At 34.8% G+C, this 25,395-nt stretch overlaps 1 protein-coding gene across 3 annotated transcripts in view; it reads right to left on the bottom strand.

Annotated features, from left to right (window-relative positions):
- Positions 1-25,395, bottom strand: part of ASAP2 (ArfGAP with SH3 domain, ankyrin repeat and PH domain 2) — an 84,718-nt gene that overhangs the window by 17,875 nt on the left and 41,448 nt on the right. For all 3 annotated transcript variants that reach the window (XM_059842848.1, XM_059842849.1, XM_059842850.1), the window contains exons 7-21: positions 23,318-23,403; positions 21,884-21,959; positions 21,308-21,394; positions 15,985-16,088; positions 15,806-15,875; positions 10,735-10,822; positions 8,902-8,950; positions 8,627-8,793; positions 7,164-7,297; positions 6,356-6,450; positions 4,509-4,698; positions 3,997-4,082; positions 3,682-3,797; positions 3,161-3,228; positions 2,244-2,357 (exon numbers count right to left, since the gene is read on the bottom strand). In XM_059842848.1, the coding sequence (XP_059698831.1) occupies positions 2,244-2,357; positions 3,161-3,228; positions 3,682-3,797; positions 3,997-4,082; positions 4,509-4,698; positions 6,356-6,450; positions 7,164-7,297; positions 8,627-8,793; positions 8,902-8,950; positions 10,735-10,822; positions 15,806-15,875; positions 15,985-16,088; positions 21,308-21,394; positions 21,884-21,959; positions 23,318-23,403 (1,530 nt within the window). The remainder of the gene's footprint in view (positions 1-2,243; positions 2,358-3,160; positions 3,229-3,681; positions 3,798-3,996; positions 4,083-4,508; positions 4,699-6,355; positions 6,451-7,163; positions 7,298-8,626; positions 8,794-8,901; positions 8,951-10,734; positions 10,823-15,805; positions 15,876-15,984; positions 16,089-21,307; positions 21,395-21,883; positions 21,960-23,317; positions 23,404-25,395) is intronic.

The raw sequence follows: 25,395 nt of genomic DNA, 5'->3' as shown, positions 1-25,395 counted from the left end.
GGACTAAAAGAACTTAAATTTCAGACATGACATCTTCTGACATAGATTACAAAATCTCTTCAGTTGTCTTACCAGCAAGACACATCCAATAGCTTGACATTTAAAAACTCTGATGTGATCCTAAGCAACAGCAATATTCACCCATGCGAACAATTCAGTCACAGACACAGGGACTCTGTGATTAATAGTCTTTAATCTCCTTTCAAAAGTCTCTGCAGTATAAACCTAGTAATAGTGGGCAGTGAAATAGGAGTTTCATAATTTTAGCCACACTGTTGAGCAGCAGACACCCTCCTATATGAGATGGAGCTCAGGGACTACTAAAAAAAAAAAAATTCACTGAACTGCAGAAGGCAACTGGCAACAATGAAGAAAGTGAAGGACAAGAACAGACCAAGAAACAAATTTAGATCATGCCAGAAAGGGATTTGTATTTGTAAATAACCAAAAACTTTTACACCTGGAAAACATGAGACCTCTAAAGGTTTCAATTTATTTCATCAAAATGATCACCATTACTATTGTTATTATCTGGAGGGTGATAAAATATATAGGAATACATAAATATGGGGATAGAGTATGTTCATTCAGAAGAACTGGATCTAGCAGCTCACAGATTTCAGATTCTTCCACAGATACTAAAATTTTAAGGAAAAATCTTAAGAAGAGTCTCAGAAGGTAGAAATTGTGCTTTGAAAGGAATGGCCTGTGACACCTTCTACTGCTAATTAGTTCAAGTCAAGCACCAGAGGTAACAGCTATCTTGGACTAGAGACACAGGACAGAGAAAGAGTCCTATGCACACACAGTATTGTAAAAATGCTATTTTGCAACAGAGGAATTACAGATACCAAAATTAGTCTCCAAAACATTTAAGCCAATTTAATGGTCTGATGAACTAACAATTTTAAAGAGATTCTATGAAGGTAATGGAAATGAAACTGTGACTGTCAGGTTTTAATATTTTTGAAAACAAAGAAAAACCCAACACACAAGACTTGGTTTTATGTTATCAATTTAGTGTTAGCAATTCATGTCCTAGTTGAGATGACGGATTTTGCAAGAGAAGTATTAAAACGCTAAAGCTTGTAGAAAGAAAAAGTCAAATTTCATTATCCAGAGGAGAAAGTGGTTTTTGTTAGCTACTTTCAAAAAACATTGTGCTAACATCTGAAGACTAATATAAAGCCTATTATGTATTCCTTGTACTTTATAAGGAAAGCAGAAAAGGCATAAGCAATTAGAACACCATACACACACAAAGAACAAAAACCTGTTTAATACTTGCATGGAATACTTCAAATTATGAACATTTCAGGATGTCATTAGTATTTTGGAGCCTATACATAATTTCAAATTACTTGTCCCCTGCAAAGTCATGCCATTTTTAGGCGTCAAACACAGTAGTTTTTTACTTGTGTGTTTAGGTGCATAAATACTTTTTCAAGTATTTCCCAGTTTGGGCTCCAAACTGGGAACTTAAATTTTGAAAATGCAATGAAGTTTCTGTGCTATTGAAATGTTTTGCAATATGACCATCATTCAAGCCATCTGGACATGATTCTGAGCAACTGGCTCCAGGTGATCCTGGTGTAGCAGGGAGGTTAGACCTCCAACCCCAGCCATTCTGTGATTCTGGACCTAAAAGTGCCACAACTCTACTAGACATTTCAGGTATGAAAAGCATGAAAATGGAAAATTATTTTATACGTGAAGATTCAGAATTAAGACCCTACCCTGCTGTTAATGGATGTAGCTTATTTAATGCACAGGTTCAGTAGAAGACAAAACAATGCATAAACTGTTTTAAAGTTAGAGCCATTGACTGGAGATATTTCCCAAACATGAGGAGATAGTGTGAGGTACCTTCCATTGTAAAGGCAATTTTCCCAGTTCATGTTAGATCTGCTTCACAATCAGCAGATCTAAATATTCCTGATATATTGAAACCAACTATTGACTTGATTGAAAAGAATATATACACGTGGCTAATAATTTGGGACACGTGGCTAATAATTATAGTTGATCTTCTTTTTCCTCTTAAAACATAACCTGGTCATGTTTTAAGAGGAAAAAGAAGATCAACTATAATTCCAGAAACAAAAATTTAAGCTATTGCATTTTACTACAGAGATTTATTTCACAGTGTCTTCATACCTATAGTAAAAAGCAAAGTTATTGAAATAATTATGAACATCACACTTACACATACATGTGTACAGAAAAATAATATTGATACAAACCTGTAGCTTTTCGTCCACGTCATCATCACTTTCATCCAGATCTTCATGAAGTAACCGCCATTCATATTCTACATGAACATGAGAATTAAATCTTCCAGACAGTGCTTGAGTAAGCTAAGGAAAAAAACCAGTGACTGTTGACACTTATGTTATAGGCAGTACTTATTTTAAAACAAAATATTTAAAAGCAAACAAAGTCCACAAATAGGAAGAATCTTGATTTCAGCAATCTGGAAAGTTACTGCACTGAAGTAAATTTAAATTAAGCTGTGTTACCAAATACAACACAAATAAATCAAAAGTAACGAGACATTTAATTAACCATTGTAGATCCATTCTCGATTTTCTGATAAGAAACATCACTTTGCATTTGCTTTGATTTAGAAATTGCAATTCAAAGAAATTAACTGCAATGGCAGTTGCCTTGAATCCAAATGACTTATTAAGAAGCCTTGACCCCCCCTAATACAATGGGGCATCCACAACTTCTCTGGGCAACAAGATAACAACCTTCATCAAGGCCTTCACTCATAAAAAGTACTTTAGTAATTAGATTTCAAGATGTCAGACACTTAGATTCATAGAATTGTTTAGGTTGGAAAAGACCTTTAAAATCATGAAGTCCAACCATGAACCCAGAACCGCCATATCCTCCACTAAACAACAGCTTAAGTGCCACATCTACACCATTTTTAAATACCTCCAGGAAAGGTGACTCAACCACTCCCTTGCATCTGAAGAAAAATATTGTTTCCTTCTTAAAAGCATATAATTTATGTAAGCATATGACTATTTCTGAGGATATAACTATTTCTACTACACCATTATTGCATCTGAAATAGATTCACTGAATATTCAGCTGTGAACTTTTAAATGATCAGACATGAAATGCACACACAGAATGACACGATACTCACCAACTCTTCACAGTGAGTATGTTTTAAACGTTTAGCTATATCAAGTGGTGTCTCTCCTGCTTCATTTGCTATATTACAGCAAAAAGAGAAATGTATGATGAGAGGCGTCACTATTAACGTGTCCATTACTAAAGACAAACCTGCATAGTAAAGTACTAGAGCAACACACTCAAAAACTCACCTCTTTCTTTTATAAGTAGGTCCAACTCACATCAACCCCCTGAACATGACAAGCAGTAGCAATTCAACATGCCATATATACATATGAATGATAGCCATGAAATGGCAGTATATAACTTGACAACAAAACAACAATTAAATATCTAAACCTGTTTAAAAATTAAGTGTAATATATAAGTCAATTTAAAGCTTGAAATAAACAGTGAATATTGATTCTCTAATAATGAAGATTTACAGAATTATGATAAACAATGGAGGAGAAAATGCACTTATTCCAGCTTCACTGGTTTTTATCTGAAGCAATGACAAATAGGAAATTGAAGTACACATTACCCTTTTACCTATTTCAATAGAAGCCTTCCCTCTCAGCAGCAGTTTGAGGCACTCAACGTTGTCTGTTAGACAGCAATAATGCAGGGCTGTGCTACCTTTACAGGTTTGCTTGTCTAGATTGCCACTTTTGGAGTACAAGAAAGAAGAAAGGTAATTAAACATAAGTTTCCTACTCCATATTATTAAGCCACTCTCATTAGAAGATTTTCAAAGAATAAAATTACATTTGCAAATACAGCTTTAGTACTTTAGTATTTGTATTTATTTAGTATTTATATTACTTTACATAAAGGCAATGTCAATATTTAGCTTTCCATACTTACCTGTTCTGCACTAAAAAGTCAACTATATGAAGGGAAGTTCGATCAACTGATCTAACAGCAAGGTGCAGTGCTGTTTCATCTTGCTCCTAAGAATAAAATGAAAAAAGATATTTGTTTCTTCTTCTTCTGAATAAGAAATTTTAGTAAGACACTAATTAAATAAAATAAAACATGTAATTTCAAAATATTCAAACGTGCTACCATTAAAACATCTGCGAAGACTTACTGTGTCCCTTTCGTTCCTTTAAAGTAAATAAATAAATAAATGGGTTGAAAACTAATCAATTATTGAATAATTTAATGTTTAATGTTTTAATAAACTTAAAATAAGACAGTACTTGGAAACAGTTTTAGATTAAACTACTTCGTATCTTCTTTTTTTATTGTTAAATTACGTCATTAAAATGACATGCATTCAGAACAGTGTTTCAGATATTATTTCAAATAATTTTTAATTAATGAATGCATATTGCACTTACAACAATTTGTCTAATAAAATTTACAACACTTACATGGCCATTGGCCAGTGGAATTTTTTCTGTGAGATCCACCCCGTCAGCATACACTTGAACTAATCCAAGAATGTCCCTTGATTTCACTGCTTCACAAAGAGCGTGCAATTTAGCTGCATTGTCTGCATGCTTCTTCCTTGCATATTTTCTCTCAATATACTTGGCAGTAATGTAATCTTTTCTTGCATTCCTGAAATTGAATATGATTTACTTCTATAACATTCAGCTGAAGATACATATTACCATTTCTATAAATACATGCAAGTCATTTGAAATCATTCATTATGATAATTTTTCTTTTTAAATATGCATGTAACCATGCAGTCTCATATTTCAAGTAAGAAATGTAGTTACAGAAAATGAATCAAATATCCAATATGAAGATGGACCAGGAATTCCTTCCTCCAAACTCTGTGATGATGTTGAGATCAAGACTATCCAGCTCTATGTGCAGAAGATACATCAAAGCTTCAAAATGTTGGTGTATGCTACCTTGCAGGATTGCGTTTTACCTGACTTGGTACTCCTACACATGCTGGAAAGGGATGGAAGGCTTTTTTTTTTTTTTTTAAATCTATCTTATGATCTTATGCCTCTGCACAGACTATCCAGGTCCTGAATTTGAATTTACAGCAGTGAGTATGTTTTTTTAAATCTTCACCAAAACTGTAACAGGGAGGATGTGTTGGACCTTTTAGTGACATTTCTAAACCAAGATGAAAACTTAGTCCACCTGACTCAGCACAAGTTATCACTTCTGCTGTAGATGCCCAGTAACACATCTACTCCTCTTCCCTTCACTGCAAGGCAGGAGCTTGCTTGCCTCCCAAAGGCATAACTCCTCACCAGCTCTTGGGATGAACACAGCATTGCACAGAAGACAATTGACAAAGTCATATCTCATCATCTAGATACTATGTAATGGGCAAGAAGTTAAAAAAAAACCCCAATAAATAATAATAAATTGAATCAATGGATAACTCTTGTTCATAAAGCATTTGATAGTCTTCAGGTTCTTATTTCAATAAAATAGCTCCAATTTTGGAAAGCAAAGGTATGAAATGAAATTATCTTTTTAGATAAAAATTTTTAGAAGTGTTCTCATTATATTGATTCAGCATATGGTAAAATTATTAGTAATTTAAATTCTTAATATTAATACTCTGCATTATTATTGATAGGAGTAGTCCAAAATTATCTAAACTGCCTTGTTTAACATTGGTTTTGTCAGAATGCTAAAAATACACCTAATGTAAAATCAGCTTCATCCAGAGCCAATTCTTCTGGGTTTGTTTCTGCATTGTTTACTAGCTCTTTCATGATGAGCAGGATCCAGCCAAGTAGGCAGCTGTCCTTGCTGTATGTCTGCCATCACTGCTCAGTGCTTTCGAGGAATTCAGTTAAATGTTCTGTCTTCATTCCTCACGGACTTCGGTCCTAGGTGTAGTTTCTAAATGCTGTTCTGTATCTTTCAAGTAAATGTGCACTTTATTACAATTTCTATTTTGTTTTCAAATAGCACAAAATTAATTGCTTTGGTTTTAACCCCTACCCTTGCATGACTGTAAGGTTCCCAATAAGTCACAGTTAATTTGTTTCTTTCCCACAAACCATGATTGAAAGTGCTGGTAAAATATTCCCTACTATTAGAGTAGGTACAGTCAGATAAAACTCAATAAAACAGACATGCAAAGCATCAGAAGAAAGGTTTACTCCTCAGCTATAAGACCATGAAAAAGATATTACACATCTTCCATGGCCTGTCAGTGCAAACCATAATGGCACAGCCCCTTAGTAATATTAAATTAAATGCCTGCCTTTCTCAGAAGTAGTGGCTCTTTACTTACATATCACTGCTTGGATTAGGTTTGACCACCTCATCAACTGGAAGACAGAATTCCATAATCTCATTAAATCCAGCATTCCCAATATTCTTTGCAAGCTGTTAAAAAACCAAAATCCCACAGCTCAATTAATAAACATGTTCAGTTATTAGCACATAACAAGAGAAAATGGGAGCTGGGACCTCTTATTTCTGATTCCTTGGCCCGCTGCTATGTCAGCAATAACAGATTAGGGACTTTTTTTGGATGTGAATTTTCACCTGGGATTTAGTACATGAACAAATAACTGAAGAATAATCCATCAAGACACCAGTTCATACAATAATTGCAAATACTCTGTGCTGAGTAAGAGCACACATATGAACTGTCATGGAGCAGCTGACAAGCGGTAACTTCTTTGTGTAGCAAAGCTGAATACATTTTCTTCCTTTGGAGATTAAAGTTGTCTTCTAAAATAATGCTAAATAATTAATGGGTTAAGTATTTGTGAAGTCCTCCAATTTTTAATCTGAAGCACATTTATACATCAAACAGCTGCATTCTTTTAGAAAGCAACTCAGGATAAAAAGATTTGAAAACTCAAAAAATATTAAGCCTCGACTAATTTGAGTTTTAAGATAAGAAAAAGCTTACAATATGACCTTATGTTCCACAAGGTTCCAATAAACTTTAAAAATTAAGCTTTCTTAAATTATGTTTATCTAGAGACAACTTCAGGATGAGAACATCTTGCTAAAGTGACAAAAAATATACTTGTGTTAGAAGTATTTTACAGTACTATTTTTTAAGTTAATAAAAGCCATTTGATTACCAGAAGTTCAGATGTTCCCAGCACATCTAACGTAAGTGACTGCATTCTGGAATAGTGAACACCAAGTTCTCTATGGATTCCTGAGCATTCAATGCAAGTTAAAATTCCCAAATTTGTTGAAAGCCAGGTAGGATCTGAAACAGAAGGCACCCACAGAATTAAATTTATTCATGCAATTATTTAATCTAGCAAATGAATATTACACAAATGAAATTTTGTAAAATAAGATTCTTGTAGATTAATTTTTTTTTTGTTGTTATTTTATGTCCTTACATTTACTCTACCTGGAAAAAAAACCAGGATCTTTAATGCTGAAAGAAGTGAAGAGAATTTTTGTTTTGTTTTTGTGAAAGACATTGCTATCCAAGGGAACCTGTTAACCACTCCAGTTTGTCATTCTTCAAACAACTTTCAGGAACTGCATTTTCCCACCATCAGTATAATGGTGTCATACTCTCAACTAGGAATATAGGTGCAGCTTAAACATAACAATATTTACAGGGCTGTGGTTCTTTTGTACTTCAAATATAGACTTTCAACCAAGTGAAGCAGAAGTGATTCAGAAGTGCACACACAGCCCACACTACAAGATTCTCACTCAACTACTTCAAAGATACTAAGGCTCATTCCTCTTCTTTCATAGCCCTCGACAGTCTTTTCTCCTGGTATTTTGCATTTACTACATTAGTCCCTCCTTTTCCAGCGAAATAATTAATTTCTGAAGATTTAGACAGCTTAGCAATTAATTTGTCTGATAAAAGTTTGTTAGTTGCCATTTACACTCTCCTTTTTTAAGACAGCAAGCTTGTCTCTTCCTTATACAATATTTATTGCTGGAAGTAACTATCAATTTGTAAAGTGCATACAGCATCTGAGCAGATGTTTGCAGCTACACTTTTACACCAAAAAACAATAAGTCCTGCAGTGCCCCTGCAACATGAAAGAACATAAGAAACAGCAGGATTTTAAAAATAATTTGAAGACGGTTAAAGTAGAAATTCATTGATGAAGAAAACCAACACTGCAAGCCATAGTCAGCAGGAGTATTCTTTTCAAAATGAGTATATCCTTAGACATACTCCCTGTCTACTTAGTCAAATACGATGAAAAAAAAAAGAAACAAGATGTTTTAAGAAAATGTTCAAGTAACTTATAGCTGTTCAATTTCACCTAAATCTTACATTATTAACCCATATTTATGCAAGTTCATTTAAGTAAGCAAAACCTACAATTAGCAAAATACATGGGAGAAAAATAAGCTTCTTGGTAACTTGCTCCCCTCTGATAATAAGCATATAGCAAATCAATCTTACTAAAGTAGTTCCATTAAATTGTTAGCATATTCTACTACGTGTATAATTTTTGTGAAATAATGAGTAAAAGTGAAAGTATAAAACATTAGCTTAAAGTTTCTCATGAGACAAAGAATTTTTACCAATTAGAAATATGCTTAATTGAGTCACCTTGTGCTCCACAGTCACAACAAACATCATTTCCAGTCATCCTCTGGACTTCAGATATAATTTCTTTTGTCAGTTCCTGGACAATATTATTTTCTCCTGTGTTATCATCTCCTTTGAATGCATTATTTAAAGCTTCCTCTTTGCTGTTTTGTAGCACAGATGTCCATCTAAAATGGCAGCAATATTTTGCTATTAAGTGTTATGGCACTTCTGAAGTTCAAAGTAAGTCACAATAGAGCAACAGGGTCAACAATAAAATTAGCCAGGTAACTCACATTTGACATTCCTGTTCATCCTCTGCTTGAAAGTGGTATGTTCTGTCGTCTGCAGAATAAATAATTCACATACGGATTAAAAAAAGTTATTGAAAAACTTATCTTGCAGAAATCTCTCAATGAAACGTAAAATTAATTGATTCCTGAGGTTTCTGTTCTCATCACTGGCATCTGTTTACAGACAAAAAGCCCATTTAAGAAGTTTCACCTTACTGCCTACAGTTCCTGTGTGATTGCCTCTATGTTTATACAAGGCAGCTCGCTGCATTTTAAACAGAAAAAAAAGTTTCTTTCTTCAGTGCTGTGCTTTTATCACACAAGCAGCAGGAGAGCAAAGTAAATGCTCCACGTTCTGGATAAAACCTCCACCATCACAAATATAAAGTTCTGCTAGGAGGGAGGGGAGTAAAATATAGAGTCCATATTTGAATTTATCTGTGTGTATAAGAAAGACTCTAAGAGTTGAAATGAGCTCTTAAAACCCAATAATCACAAACTTCAAAAAAAAGTTGCAAAGTCCAAACTACAACCAGCATGAGCCCCAATCTGTTTCAATTAAACCAAGCTCACAATTTTTAATTTACTACTACTTTTCTAATTCTAAGCATTGCTATTATAGTGCACTACTAAAGAAAAAAGCATAATACATTGTAAGTCTATGAAGAATAAGATATGATACAGTTTAATGACTGAGCTGGAGTGAGAATAGTTGATGAGAACAACAGAGGTAAAACTAGAGGCAAATATATTTTAAGATGAAAATTTCTAAAGTTTGAAAAATATTCAGGCTAAAAGGTATTAAAAGATAGCTTCAAGCATGGAAAATATTAAGACAGTGAAGATATATGAAAGAACAGAAAGGAAAGTGCTACATTAAGAGATGTTTTTCTTGTCATAATACAGCAATTTCCATTTTGTAAAGAACGAGGAATTTTTTTTAACTACAGTAAAACAAAGTGAAAAAATAATCTGGAAAAGTCTAAGAGGCCAGTTATGCCTTTTCAAGTGTGTGGTAACATTGCAATAAGCTGACACTGGGCAGAACATGACACGGACAAAGAAAGAGCAAAAGTTAACAGGGAAGCCCAGCTGCTTGAGCAGAAATTAATCAGCTGTATGTTGCACATAAGCATTCAAGTCCATTCACATAAGTACTACAGCTTACATTTACAAACACAGAAGAACTTTATACTTCAATAAAGGAACAAATGAGGAATACATTTATATTCTTCTCCCCAGCTAATTTGACATACATATTTCAGTAAAATATCCTAGTTAGAAAGGAAACATTCTACTACACAATTTCATATCATCCCGTTCTGATCCAAAAATTATTCTGTTTTGGTGGGTTAAACATGTAGATTCTTTATCTCACCTTTCTATCTATTATGAGATAATAAAACCAAAAAATGTTTTTAGTATTTTCTTCACAGTTGAATAGCAACCTCCAGACTTAAATTTTTAAAAGTTTAACAAGCACCTTTTGATCTTGTGCACAAGTTTTAACTTTTCAAGACAATGAGCTAGGATATTTTTAGCATGAAGAGTGATGTCATAGCAAAAAACAGTTACTGTGCTGTAAGACAGCAAAAAATTAAACAGAAAAAAGAAGTGAAAACAGCTTTTAAATACAAGTGGTTTTCCAAAGAAACAGGCAGAGTTAGTTGCATTATGCTAAAATAACCGAAAGGTCAAATTGTCATAGGAAGGGCATTTTATAAAGGGAAGCATTCTACAATGGCAAAAATGTTCTAGTGGATTACTGACACATCTACAGAAATAATGCAATTCTGCTACGAGTTGCAAATAAAAAGACCTGAACAACAAACCTACGTGATATGAGGTCAAAACACTTTTTCTCCTCTGGGTTTGTTTTCACTTGGCAGGTTAACAGATTGAGCTTTGCTGGAGGTCGGTTAGCCTATTTGAAAATAAAACATACACATTTTAGTACACCACACTGACTGAAAGCTGCAGATTGAAAGCACAGGATAATGTCCCACTGGCCAAAAAGACTTGAGAAATGGCTTTTAAATTTTTAAGGTCTCCAGGTTTTCATTCATGTTTTCTTCCACACAATGGTTCATAAGCTACTTTTATTTGATGACTTTGCTTACTGGTAACTGGATAGACACTAGAATTTTGAAAGGAAGAAGGGAAGAATCTCTTTAATTACCTCTAACCAGGAACACTTATCTGAAGGAACTAGGTATGAAAAAGAGACAGGTTCATCTTTATATTTAATCCCCTAACACTCAGACATTTAGTTTTAAAAATTACTTGTTTAGTTTTCAATAATTGACTTCTGCTAATGCCTTTAAGGGGTCCCCAAATAACCAGTTAAGAACAAGTGCTGAATTTTTAAATCAGTAAAGGGAACTAAGTGAAGGAAAATAAGTTTTCACAGAAAAGTCTTGCAGCAAACGTATGTAAAAGTAAAGTGAGCTGATTACTAAAAAAATCTAGTGAAATAACGTATATTTTATAATGACATATATTTTCTAGACAAGTTCCTCTCAGCTATTTCATTCTTTTTTGAACAGAAAGTGACATTGTTCTACTAAGAGCAAGATTCACAAGGAACCTGCATTTTGAAAGACTCATAAAGGCTACAAAGACTTTTCAAACAGCACCTCTGCACTCTTCTTTCCCTTAACCTACCAGCACTACAGAGCTGGAGTAGGACCTAGAAAGATTTGTTTGCAACCTTGACTTGAGGAATGGCTTTCAGTTCCTACAATTGATAATTAGTTTCACTCTTCTTTTAGAAAAATTAAATCAGAAAGAAGATTTAATTAGTCAACCTTTGCTCCAGACAATAATATCTAAAAAATCATTGAACCATTAGGAAAGAACTATTATAGGGACAGCAACATTCACAAACTCATTACCACACTTACTGTTGCGTTCTAACAACACTTATAGACTAAGTTGCTAAAATAAGATTTAAATATCTAAACAAAACTACTACCAAATGAAACTGTACTAACACATAATGTTATTAACTTGCAATGAATCATAAGAAATGTAGATATTCTCACAATCTCATCTAAATTTATTGAAGAAAACATTTAATTCAAATAAACAAGGGACAACAAGTCAAAAGATTACAGATTCCCTTGAAACAATCTGATAAAACAATATAGCTGTCCAAAAAAGAATAGTATCATTATATCTGCAGAACAGTTTAAAAAAAAAATCAAAACCATGGACAAACATAAGAAAGGAAACAATTATGTATTTTTTTTTTCTGTTAGGGGAAAAAAAAAAAGCATGGTGTCCTTGAAAAATAGCCTACGCTCATGCTTTGCCCAGCATAAGCAGCAGACAAAACAAAGTCATGGAAGCTTTGAAACAATAAATGTGCAGGTCACTTGCTGGGCAATGTAAAACAAATTATACCCAAGAGAGGTTTTGGAGGCAGCAAGATGACAATTTATTGACAATCACATTGTGTTCTCTGCCTAATAAATAGCTTTTCCAATTCCAGCTTTCCTTTCAGTAGTAAAAATGCATAGAGTTTTAATTATTTAGTTATAAATTATATATAAATATATAAAAATATTTCTAAATTATTAATTATATAGACACTGGGCAACTCATATATACCTTTCCCACAGGCTCTATGAGAATGTAAAAATGCAATTCATGTTTAAGAGAAAATTCCCTCGCCCCAAGACTTTGGATCTGAAGTGCATTTGGGACCTAATTAGTTTTCTCTAACTTATGAAAAATGAAGCTGTAAATGAATGGAGTAAAATGCTTTAGAGGGGTCTGAAGGAGCAATGCCCACAGGACTTGTCCCTCGGGACAGGAGAATGCAGCAGAAGAACTCAGTATCACAATCAGGCAACCCAAAGAAATGGCTGCAACACCAATAACATATCCTGGGCAAATATGCTGATCTTGGAATCCATACATATTCTTTTATCTGAAGAACTCCTAACCTGAAGTCAGCGTTAACAAGGGTATTAAAATCCCTGTGCATGTGGCAGATAGCACCTCATTCATGCTTCCATCCTGCAGTTGACTAACAGGTTTTCTCCAGCAGCCTCCCCAGCCTGTGCCCGCTGCTTGTGGACAACAGACTTCCATCACATGGCAGGTACTGCCTTGGGAGAAGTTGAAGCTTAAAGACAAAGGGAGGTAAGCCTGTGTGAGCTCCTCAGCCACACTGATTCAGACACTTGGCAGGATTAGAAGACACTAGACATGGAAAACACTAACAAATGAAACTAACATTACACTACTTGTTTGAAACCTCTGAGATTCACTTTCCTGATCGAGTCTTAGATTAAGTTTCAGACTACTGCTGAGTTTTGGACACCCATGTAAACATGCCAACACCCTGAAAAGTGCTGCCACCTTTCATGCCATTCACAGACCTGATCATCAACTCATGTTCCTTCCTGCAAAAATGGCAACCCTCTATCCATCAAAACTGAGTTATAAACTGTTCTAGCAACAAACAGCAGTGTAAGAATCAAAAAGTTAGGCCTCTGAGACAATACAGGAGACATAGAGCTGATTTTACAAAAGGCATGACCAAATATGTCCACTAACAGACTGGCTGGCTGATTTCATCATGCATTTCTTCTGGATATCAGTGACCAACTTCCAAATAAAAAGATGAAATGTGATTGTTTTGCCCTCAATTGTCCTTTTAATCATCATGGTAAGGTTTACAGCAGTAAAGAAAGAACAACAAAAAAATTCGATAAGGACTCTCTTATATTCTTTCTTTTGCAAACAACCAGCAAAACTTTAAACACAAATCCAGCTTTGAGGAATCTGATGTTTCTGAAGTCTTTCTGCCTTGTGACTTGATCTGGAAAGGACTTAGGAATTCCTAATTACATGTTTCAATCTTCTTCTATCATTGTTTTTCATCCATGTATGTTAAATGTATGAATGCTGATTTCTTTGAAGCTTTTACTAGCCTAAAGTATAACTTCTGCACATATGCCAATGCAGGCAGGCACATACCAGGTCACAGCTGGGTGACTGACAGAGAACCAAACATATTCTCTCCATCCATCAGGAAAGCACTTGACAGGCCAGTTTAAGAGCCTGCAAGTGCTTGAAGATAGCTGTTCTAGAGACTGGCAAAGTAGTCCCTCGTAAAGAGACGCTACATGACAAAAGAAGAGAAATCCATGAGGAATACTTAGGCCTTAAAGGAGAAGTATTTACAAATTTGTATTTGAAAAAGAAAGCAAAACTGACAACTGAATTTCTGAGATTTTGATGAACTGCTGGGATGAGAGAATACATCGTATTTCAGAGACCAGGAGATATCAACCCTGAGAAGCTTGGAAATTCTCAGAAGACATTCAGAGCAGCCTAGAAAAATTTTAACTAACAAAAGTGACTTCTACATGTTTCAGTGTCTGTGAAACATTAACTAATTTTTAACATAAAGCTGTCATCAATATATTAGGGGGAAGTGAGCAAATAAGTGAAAACACCTTCTAGGAGTATATTTTAAAACAAGAAGGGACTTTTCTAATGTTGTAATATAAAAACATTGAGACCAAACCTGTGAAATGCACCTATCTAAATTCACATTTGAATATTTCCCTTAGGAATGATTTCCAGCTATGGCTCCACTGATTTCAGTGGGAACATACTGTTTCTAAAAATGTCAGACCATCCAGTAGACAGCTTATAAAAAGAGAAGAAAACGGTATCTTGATAGACTCAGTAAGTGTACTTGCAAGTGAAAGTTTTCAAATTCTGCTCCACAAGTGGATTTTGTAGCCTCTGCCAGCTCTGAGCTCCCCCAACTACATTTCTACTGGTACCAGTACAGCATGTCCAACATCAGGCACAATCACAGCACATGGAGACACCAGCATAGAATACACCAACAGACTTCCCTCTGAGAAAGAGACACTCCTACACACCCAAATGAGAAGAGGCATAAACAAGTGGACAATTCCCAAGCCATAGTAAGGATTCTGCTTTGCAGGCCTGGCTTCACACTCCTCCTTAACTCCTGATTATCAATTCTGAAGGCAGCAGCTTGTGCTTAGATGCACAAATGAGAGATTGATTCATTTTTGCTGCCAGGGTCAACTTGTAGTCATAGCAACAAGCATAACAGGATGAAGAACAGAACAGTTCATAACAGGAACAAGAAACAGGACTGTTTATTAGACCAAGAATGGGAAATAATGACACTGAGTTATTTTTTGCCACAAGAAACTTTCTTAAAAGTTTTGAGAAAACAATGTAAAAAATGTTACAGGAAAGCACAACCAAGTTGAAGGCAAAGTGCAAAAAGTCCAAACCATGAAAGCAAAAAGTTTTAAAATTTTAACAAATGTTTAATAGTTATAGTTAATGTGTTCAAATATTGGTAGCAGTAATAAAGAGGAATTTGTAATTCTCTATTTCTTGTCATTCTGGTAGAAGTTGTTTTTAGACTTGATTTTCCCCAACAGCTACTCCTAAGATCCTAAGGAGCTAACAGGCTACCATACAGCAGCAAATCTGGGGGAGAAATGCAATTCAGCACACTCTCAGTTTATCTTGCAAATATCAAAAGTTGTTTAACTCATATCTAAAAAATGGCTTAATGCCCAACCATATCTTTAAAAAAAAAAAAAAGTTAGAGTTTGTATTTTTAGATAGCCTGGTAAAATATGTACATTAACAAGAACTGAGTAACTAAAAAAGCCTTTTTTTCCCATTAACAGTCATGAACATTAAAATAGCTGTGTTTTTAGATACTGTGTATATCTTGATATATTTCTAAAAGGCTGCCTTAAAAAATATATCACTCATATTCAAAACACTGTATCAGGAATCTAGCTAATTCCAAATCATAAATATAGACCAGCATAGCTTGCCTTTCTGTATTAGCAACCATGTACATAAAATACTGCAAACAAATACTTACTGTACCATGGGAAATTGTAAGAAAACCATTTTTAACTGAGCACTTCCTTTTCTGCCACACTTTTCTGATTCTAGTTTAAAGAGAAAAAAGAAAGGTGACAGTTTTAAACATATTTTGTATTACATTTCTTGAGCTCTTAGGACCTAATATTTCTCCCAGCAAACTGCAGCAGTACTTACCCATCACTTTTCTTGTACAGACTGCCACTGCGCTCAGTGCCATGCTCCTTGTTTCCCTGAGGCTGATGTAAACTGTAAGCTGTACTCTGGCGAATCTGAGAATCCTGAAATAATCAACAGCAATTTGTGATGCATTCCACTCTTTCAACCAAACTACTTCCCCATTAATGAGTTTCAGAGCTTTTCCTTCCTGCTCTCATCCAACAGGCTAAAGGACAATTTTCCTCCTCAATGAAAGAGAATAAGATCCATTTATTTTTTCAGAGGGCACAAAAAAATTTGAGAACCATCCATTATCAGCACCTGCCAAAATCTTTTTACTTACCTTTATTTATATTTACTCTTGGCCTTAATATATAGGGGTTTTAACCCAAAACTTAATTGAGCCGTGGCCTTTCCAACTCATGTAAACACAGCAAGATACAAACACTAAAGACTATTATTACCTGCAATTCCTAGTGTACTCTTCCACTGAGAAAATAATTACATACATCAATTTGAAGAAGTGCTAATTACATACATCAATTTGAAAAGCAGAAGAGTCCTCCTGGAAACATAGTTCAGGAGTCATGCAGGAAAACTGAAAAGTCATTTCCAAAAAAGAATAATTTAAAGCAAAATATCTGGAAGAAAGTAGAATTCTGAGACAAGAAGAGACAAGGATTAATTGAACCCTTCTCATTGCTCTCAGAACTACCTAGAGGCAGGACCCACTGCTGTAAGAGTCCAGCTTCTTAAAAAATAAGAACCTGAAAATGATGAATCTGATGTGTCACACCATATTAACAGCAGTAACGTGACAGAATGGACTTTTAAATGCACACAGTAACAGTGACTATTACTTCAAATTTTCATCTTTTTCATTTCTACTGTCATTGCTCTATGTACATAATTATTCTTGTGCTATATATGGCATATAATACAAGTATAGTAAGGAAAAAAGACAAAGCAGCTCACTCATATGACTATGAGCTATTCTAAACATGATGGTAGGGACAGAGATCCCACCTACACCTCTGTTCCGAGCGCTTAGGACTCTTCACCTCCAAGCTGCAGGATTTCAGGCTCATCCTGAATACACTGCAGGAGCTCAGTGGTCCTGAGAGCCATGAGCTGAGCTCTGCACAGGCTGCAGCACTCCTTGGTCCTCCTTTTCAAGAGAAGCAACCTGTGCCCTCTCCCTGCCTCTCACCACGTGATCCAGGAAGCCATACCAGGTAACTACAACACTATCTGAGCCTTTTAAAAAGGCCTAAAGAACTACCACTTAGCTGTCTGTGCCTGACAAAGCATCTCTTTAGCTTTAAACCAGTCTCTTTATCGTTCCTTTCTAGTTGGTTTACATATAATTATTTGGTTTTGCACTCTGCACAACATAAAGCCAGAACAACATTTTTTAAATATTCTTGTCACTCATTAAAAACTGCTGCATGCATACATTTACTGACTTTTGAAGAAAATCTGATCTGACACTGCCTATTGTGCCCTACCAATGCCTTGATCTCTTCCTCCCATTAGCCAGTAAAGGAACTCTATTCACAAGATCAGAGGCCTGACAGGAAATTAATTTCAGTTCTCCCCATCCTCAATTATGTGAAGATTACTGATGACCTCCAACACCTGCTCATAGTATCATTCCCGTCAGTCTGTGCTGCTACTTTTTGTGCATTTTTTTCTACCTCATTTCAGCTACCTCCCTTCATCAGTTTATGCTCAGCTGCTGTGTTTGGCCAAACTGGCAAACCAATAATACAAGCTTCCTGCCTCAATTCAGCAGGAGAGGAAGTTGCAACAGCTGATGTGTATTTCCACACATTCATGACTCTGAACAGGATCTAAAAAATGTAATACTATTTAATGAAAAGATCTTAAGGACAAACATATTGTTCATTTTAAATTCCCAGTTCAGGTCATGTCCAGATCAATACTGTCCAATGTGATTGCCAAATGATGGTTTTCCACAGTCGTCTGACAAGAATTCATGATTTTGATCCAGCTTCTAGGAGACAGTAACCACCCCACAAATTACCACCACAATTAACATCCTTCCTTTCAGCATGCCTTTTCCATAAGCAGGCACTCCAAGGATCGTCCCTTATTTCTGGTTTGCATACTACACAAAACTAGGATAGAAATCACAGATAACAGGGTCAGACCCAAAAGCCTCATTGGAGGAGCAAAAACAATGTACATTACCTATGGGAGGAAATGGATTACTGCAGGCTAGAGGACACACACCTAGTGCAGAGTATTGTCATTTCAAATATAACTTGAACATAACAAAATCAGAACAGGCTGAAGTACAGAAGTCTAAGGAACTGAACTTTGACCACTTTATCAACTTTGAAATGTAGATAGGCATATAAAAAGAAGTGAGTCATTTAATATTTGCAGCATGTTCTTAGTGAATCACTTCACTGACCATAGAAAGGTTTGAAATTCTTTCTTCCAAAGTCTAGGAAGATATACTAACTTTTAAGTCAAGCTGAACAGCAGAGCTAAAAATGAAAGAAATGTGAAAACAGTATTCTCTAAAGATGGTTTGTGACTACTGTTAAGAGATATTCTGAGATCCTATTTGTCAGCTCCACTACGTGAACATAACAGAACTTTTCCTACAAGGTGCTTCAACCTATACACAACAAGTTTTGGCTAGCCATTCCACAGCTCCCATGGAGCGGGATTTTCAGACTCTTTAGACCATTCCTGTGTGTAAAGCTGCCAAAAAAAGCTCTTATAGCTTTTCCAGAGCCTGAGCGTCTCTGACATTTTCAGGATAATTGCCAGGAGGATGTTCCAAAGATCCATCCCTATCCCTATTACAGCCCTACAAAATCTCCAAAAGATGTATCTATCAGAACCCCCTGCAGGAAGCCTCTCCTAGAGCAAAACTACCATAATTTTTGTCAGGAAACACAACACTTATCCTATTTTGCAGTGGTCTAAATAGATTATAGGTTCTAACAAAGAAGCAGAAATGAATCTAAACTCTACAGTCACAGGAGGTGACCTCACCCAAGGTCATGGGAACAAGAACAGTTAAGGCAATATAATTCTAAGGTTGACTCTGAAACTTGCAGAACTTTTACATTTGAAAAATAAAAGCTTAAAAATTAAAAATTATGAAGGTGTACACAAAATGACATTTAAAAATAAAGTTTCAATACAAACCAGGTTTGATGAAGTTGTGTGTAGGAAGAAACTATGCACAACAAAACTATAGGCACCACAAAACAAAGGTTCACTAAAAGGGCTTGTGTGTGTTAAATTTTTTAAACATAAGAGGAACAATGTTTGTCAACATTCTGTCATTTCATACATGAAGACCATTTTAATTAAAAATACATATATTTTCAAAATCTTGCAAGAACATCAAATCAAGCAACTGGATTTAATTTCCAAAAGAAAGTACAAAGGAAATCACCAATTTGTCTTACAACAATTTTCTTTCCCAAGAAGAGTCTGATAAATTTTTTGATAATATTTTTCTTTTTTTTTTTTTTGGGTAATAAAATACACCAAGGAGGAGAAAGAACAGTCTTTTCATGCCAACAGACAAAAGCTCAGAGGAAAAATCCAGTTTCTTGAAATCTGAATGCAAATCATGCCATTATTTTCATTAAAACATAGTAACACTTACTCTCCTAGACTTCGGTCACAAAATGTAAATGCATTTCAGGAAGAAAAAAGAAATCAGTTATAGTAAAGAAAATTACAGTGCAACAAGAATAATATTAGTGGGCTGTACAGTAAATTATATAAGAACTCTTAGGCATCCCACTGATTAATTGATGTTTTCAAAAAGCTTTAAAAATAATTATAGCAATTCTCATGCTCTGCAGGTAAGCATCTATATCTAAATTTGAAGAATTACTGTATAATGACTACAGCATAAAGCACTTTTTATACTTGTATTTTTAAATGTCACAAACTCAGTAGAAATAATAAATGTATGTGTATTATTAATTTTTGAGTATGTGAAAAAATGTGTACTTGTCACATATTCCATATATATTTAATATCAGTATCACTGATAGACATTCCCAGCAACCATGAAAGCCACAGACCCAACTAAAAGAGGACACCTGCTAGCACACCCTAAACAGCAAAGCCTCATTCTTGGGAGTGGGCAATCCATGGCTAACCCAAAGCAGTCACCACTTCCATGAGGTTCCCTAGTGTCTTATTCTGCCAAGCTCAAATTTGGAAGTTTTTGGCAAATCAGTGAGTCCTAAATGCCAGGCAGAATCTAAAGAAGTGCCTGCTGATCCTGTGGGACTTTGTACACAATTGTCATTATCACAAACTTCCCAAGGTAACAAAGTGAGGAGTGTTTGAGAGCATTCCAAATGCCTGTCAGAAGTCACAGAATCACATGGATTGGTTTGGGAGGGGTCTTTAAAGATCATTCAGTCCAGCCCCCAGCTGTGGGCAAGGACACCTTTCACTAGATTACATTGCTCAACAACCACCATCTGTCACCAGTAAGGAGTCACCATAACTTTTATGGGAGGATCAAAGCAAGACCGGAAAAGATCAAGGAAGTCTGAGCTCTGTAGACTAAACTATTTCATTGTGATGCCTCTCAGAAAGAGAATCTGAAAAGTGGGGGGGTGGTTCATTCATCACTTACTCATGGCCCACCAGCCACACAAAGGAAGCTAGCTGGCATGCATTTATATGAAGAGGAGGCACTAGCAATCTGAAACACAAGTAGACTCAGTATTTAGGATTACATTATACAAAAGATGCTTACTTCCAGATCAGAGTTTCAGACTACTCCAGAATTCATTAAGTCTAATGGCAATCATAACTGGAACTCAAAAAATACTTACTGGATTGCCAAACTGACCCAGCTCTTGCACATCTGAACACTGGCATTTTGCAGCTGAGTACCAAACTTGATTGTCATTTTTTGCAGATGATGACAGAGGTGTTTTGGGATTTTGTTATGAAGTTCAGTTTTACATAATCATTATACAGTTTGGAATAATATTGTGAGATAAGGTTCTATGTGGTCTTCTTGATACTGCCAAAGTTTTTCATTCTCAGTTTGAGCAACAGTGCACCATCTGAAATATTTTACAAGACTGGTAATGAAAATAAATTATTTTTCAGTAAGTCTCATATTTTTAGAGGGCATTTGTTTTTATAAAAAATGCCTTCCTCAGAAACATTCAATATCAGCCTCAAAAAAAAAAAAGAATTAACAAAAGGAATTAAATGTCTGATAAAAGTAAAAATAATTTTATTTTTAATATTAACATTACATTACAAGTAATTAAAATAGGTATTCCAAAGTTAAACCACCTTATATGCTCACCTCTTTCTGATCAACTTGGAGTGCTGATTTTAAAATATCTCTGAGCTGTGTTAATTGTCTTCGTTCTTCATCTTGTGCTTGTTTAATCTTGAATGAAGAAAAAAACAGGTTAAAAATAACATTTTTTTAAACTTTCAATGCAGGTCTTTCAAACTTGCTGCTTAATTGGTTCATTTTTTGAGAAATATTCAGTGAGAATGAAAGCAACAAGAAAATGTAATGTGATCAGTTTATTTTCCCTTGTATTTTCAGAAAATTTGATAATGGTTGGGATATTGCTGGGTTAAGGCTTTGATATTGCCTCACGATGCTCTTGCCTCCTTGTGTTCCATTTGAAACCACATGCTATTTTCTACTTAATCAATACTTTTGAGCAAAGGTGTTTCCATAACATTTTACACAGTGGGGTCCTGAACTGAAACTAAGACTTCTGAATGTCGTATTAAAACAAGACTTTACCAACAATCTACTCTAAGTGCTGACTATTAAAGCAGCCAAGCAACCTGAACCAAAATAATCATGCTTCTACTGTAGAAAACTAAATTTACCAGACAAATATGAAATGTTGCTACTCACTGTATAAAGATCTGTTGAGAGCATCTCAATTGAAGGTTTGAGACTTTCAACTGCTTTTAACCCATCCTGAAAGAAACTTAAAAAGAAAAGCAAAAAGCCAGCTGTTATGAAACTTTACTTTGAATTTTCTACTTAAAAAGTTGCCAAAGTAAGACATGCATATTATTATGCCATGCCATAAACTTCAAAATAGTAAAGTTTTTAAAATTAATCTTTGACTGATCCACCTCTTTATTTCCATCATAGCTTATTCTAACATGCAAAATCCCCAATTGGATTCGGAACTGTCACAATCCATCGCCAGACAATTTTTCCTCATTCTCGCCTCAAACATTCTCATCACGCTTTGTGAAGGCCTAGAACAAGTAAGATTCACTTGAAGAACAGCAAAAGCTCCATATAAAATAATAGTGATTTCTTGAAGCCACATAATTTTATGTCTGATGCAATCTTTTTACTAAAGGAAAACCCCTCTGTTTGCCAAGCATTAATTATGCTCTATAAGCGAGCTTATAGAATATGCTACACCTTTCTGTAGTACATGCATTTTGAATTGGCAGAGTAATGCTGTCTATGCCAAGCATTCCAGTTCTTATAAAAGTAATTTGAGATTTAAAAAATAAATCATCAGAAATCACAGTTACATGCATATTTGATTAAATATTGCTGCACTCTTCACAACATAAAATATTTTCACTCTGGGAAGCAATCAAGCAAGTGACAATGAAACACAGCACTTACCTTGCTAAAATTTTATTTAACAGACAGAGCAAATTAATGATACACTACAAGTGAAACTGATTTTAAAAGCAACACAGATATTAAGGAAAAAATACATAGATGCAGACTGGTGTTTTAAGATGAAAACTTTAATGATTTCAATAGGTTAGCAGTGGCTCTTTCAAGTTTATAGCTGTGACTTCATTGCTACATGACAGATTTGTAACACTATCATAGCAAAAGCACATAATTCTAATGAGAAGTCTGTGTTTTACTACTGGGTTCTCCTCCAATAAACTAGAGAAAGAGAGACTCTTTCAATATACTTTATTCCACTGCTTATACAACTTATTTTTCTTGAGCGCATAATTAATTTAGATCATTGTTAGATACACTCAAAGAAGTCCATCAAAACTAATGGACCACTAAGTAATAGATCAAACTAAAAGCGCTGTTTCAAGGGTAGTTTACAAACATGGCAAATTATTGTTCAGTATTCCTTTGGAACATACAATTATATTCAATGTAACAAGCTCAACCTCATTACATGTTTCAGAATATAGTAACAAAAGCTATCTGTCAAAAGCAATCTGTCAAGACATCAGCAAGAACAGCTGAAATTTAAGATTTTAAAAATTCTAGAAAAGTGTTATCAAAATTTGAAAACAAAATGTTGTTCCAGTTAGTGTAGAGATTATGAAAAGTAAAACATACTTGCACTGAGCATGAAAATACTTGATCAAGTTCTGAAGTAAGTCCACTCCTTTTTTAATCTTGATTTCATTGACTTTCAGCAGGTACTGTTAAAACAGTAATTCACAAAACAAATTATTTATTACTGCTACAGGTTTTTTTAACACCTTATTTTCAGTTATATCTCAAAAAGTTTTAACAGTCACAGATTTACAAAACCTGAAAGAAAATGCAGCAAAATGTGGCTTCAAGAGTTAAGTCACACAAAAAGAATTCTTGTCACTGCTGACTTTTGATATCCTGCGAGGATATTTCACTATGATTTGTTCAAATTGTTAGAATATCCTTAGGGGCTCCTAAGGAAAGCCACTGTTAAAGAAAGCATGAAGGGGTTTGTGGAGTACATTTAGGAACCCATTATTATACCTAGCAGCACATCTAAAAATTAATTTCACTAGTTGTTAATTCATTACTAAACAGATGTCATTAAGGAGGAAAGCAGTTTGCTAAAATAAAAGTGATGGATTATCTTAACAAGTTTTGAAATCTGCCCGTTGATTTTATAGTTTTTTTAATCAAATCCTTATACATGGTAATTACAACAAATTACAGTTTAGCAAGAGATTTTTCAATGACTCTACTGTCAAGTGCAAAAGAAGTGTAATTACTGTCCTTTTGCATAAGGCACAATCAAAGTCCACATTAAGTGGCAGCTCCTCCCCTGAATATCATAGCATAAAATGTCAGCCATGCAAGCAGAAGAATGATTGATCAAATATCACAGTCCTTAACTGTCCATTAAATGACAACAAATTTTAACTTAGCCAGTGACCTCCAACTGAAGGAGTAAATGTCTTCTTAATGATGCTCTAATACATCTCAGTCTCCCCTTCTCATAATACACCCTAAATGTTTTAAATCAGCTTAAGTAAAGCAGCATCCAAGTGCCAGCTTTCAATGTTGCAGCTTCTTATGCTGGTTCAGGTGAACAAATAATGAGCCTAACTGGATAATATTTACTTACAACAACCACCTCTCCAGCTCCTAATAATTTCAAATGGAGCTCTAGGCATTTGGTATTCAGTTCACTTTCATAATTCATAGAGAACTAGTCTGTACTTATGATAAAACTTCAATATGTTACCCCTCTGACTTACTATCAAAACAAAACCAAAGTCCTCTTTCACAACTATTCAGAGGTAACTGAGTACAAACTTATTTTCCTCAAAATCAGAAAAAATACAGGAAACACTTCAGATATTCCACATTTAAGGTAATTAATCCAAATTCAGAGACTTCACCCTTCTTTATCACTACAACTGACTAAAATGAACTCTTCCTTTATTGTGACACAGCAAGAGAGAAGCATCTGTTCCCAGTTGTTTCTTAGGAAGGATACAGATGGGCAATTAGCTGACAACATCCATATGTTTATTTGTTACTCAAATCCCTTAATCAGTTTTGAACATTTTAGTCTGATTCTGTATAGGAATGCGAAGCTTTTCTCTTATGTATGAGTGCGTGTAGTTACTAAAAGTAATATCCAGGACAACTGCAGTTATGCTATGCTGGCATATGAGTCAAATTAGCTATCATCATCACAGGAAAGGCAGTAGAAACACCCATGGTGTATTTTTGGGCTAATGTGTACTAAAAAAGAACAGAGCAACTTGAATTCCCAACCAGACATATCTTTAAATGAATTGAACTAAAAATATTCACATCAGATTCAACATACTGCAAAATCACAGAGATTTTGAAGTAGAAACATTATGAAACAACTTGAAAGACAACTGGATTCCATCCCTAGCACTTTTTTCCTGTACCAACCCAGGAGTGTGCTAGACTATAGCCTCTCCTCCTAATAACACAACAGCTGCCAGGACAGGGAGCAATTCAGAGAATGATCAAGGGCTTAAAATAACTAACAGTGAAGTAGTGGTGTAAAAACTTGATTTATTATAATCTCTTAGTGCTTTATTTGCATTAATTTAGCTGTTTAGTGAAATTAGAAAATATCTAAATTTTCTGCAAAGTTTGCCCATCAGGATAGTAAAAAAATGTGTTTTCATAAATGGAGTCAACAAATAACTTGGCAT

The sequence above is a fragment of the Haemorhous mexicanus genome, chromosome 3, assembly GCF_027477595.1.
Source record: "Haemorhous mexicanus isolate bHaeMex1 chromosome 3, bHaeMex1.pri, whole genome shotgun sequence".
NCBI lineage: Eukaryota > Metazoa > Chordata > Aves > Passeriformes > Fringillidae > Haemorhous > Haemorhous mexicanus.
This window is presented reverse-complemented; position numbering and strand designations above follow the sequence as displayed.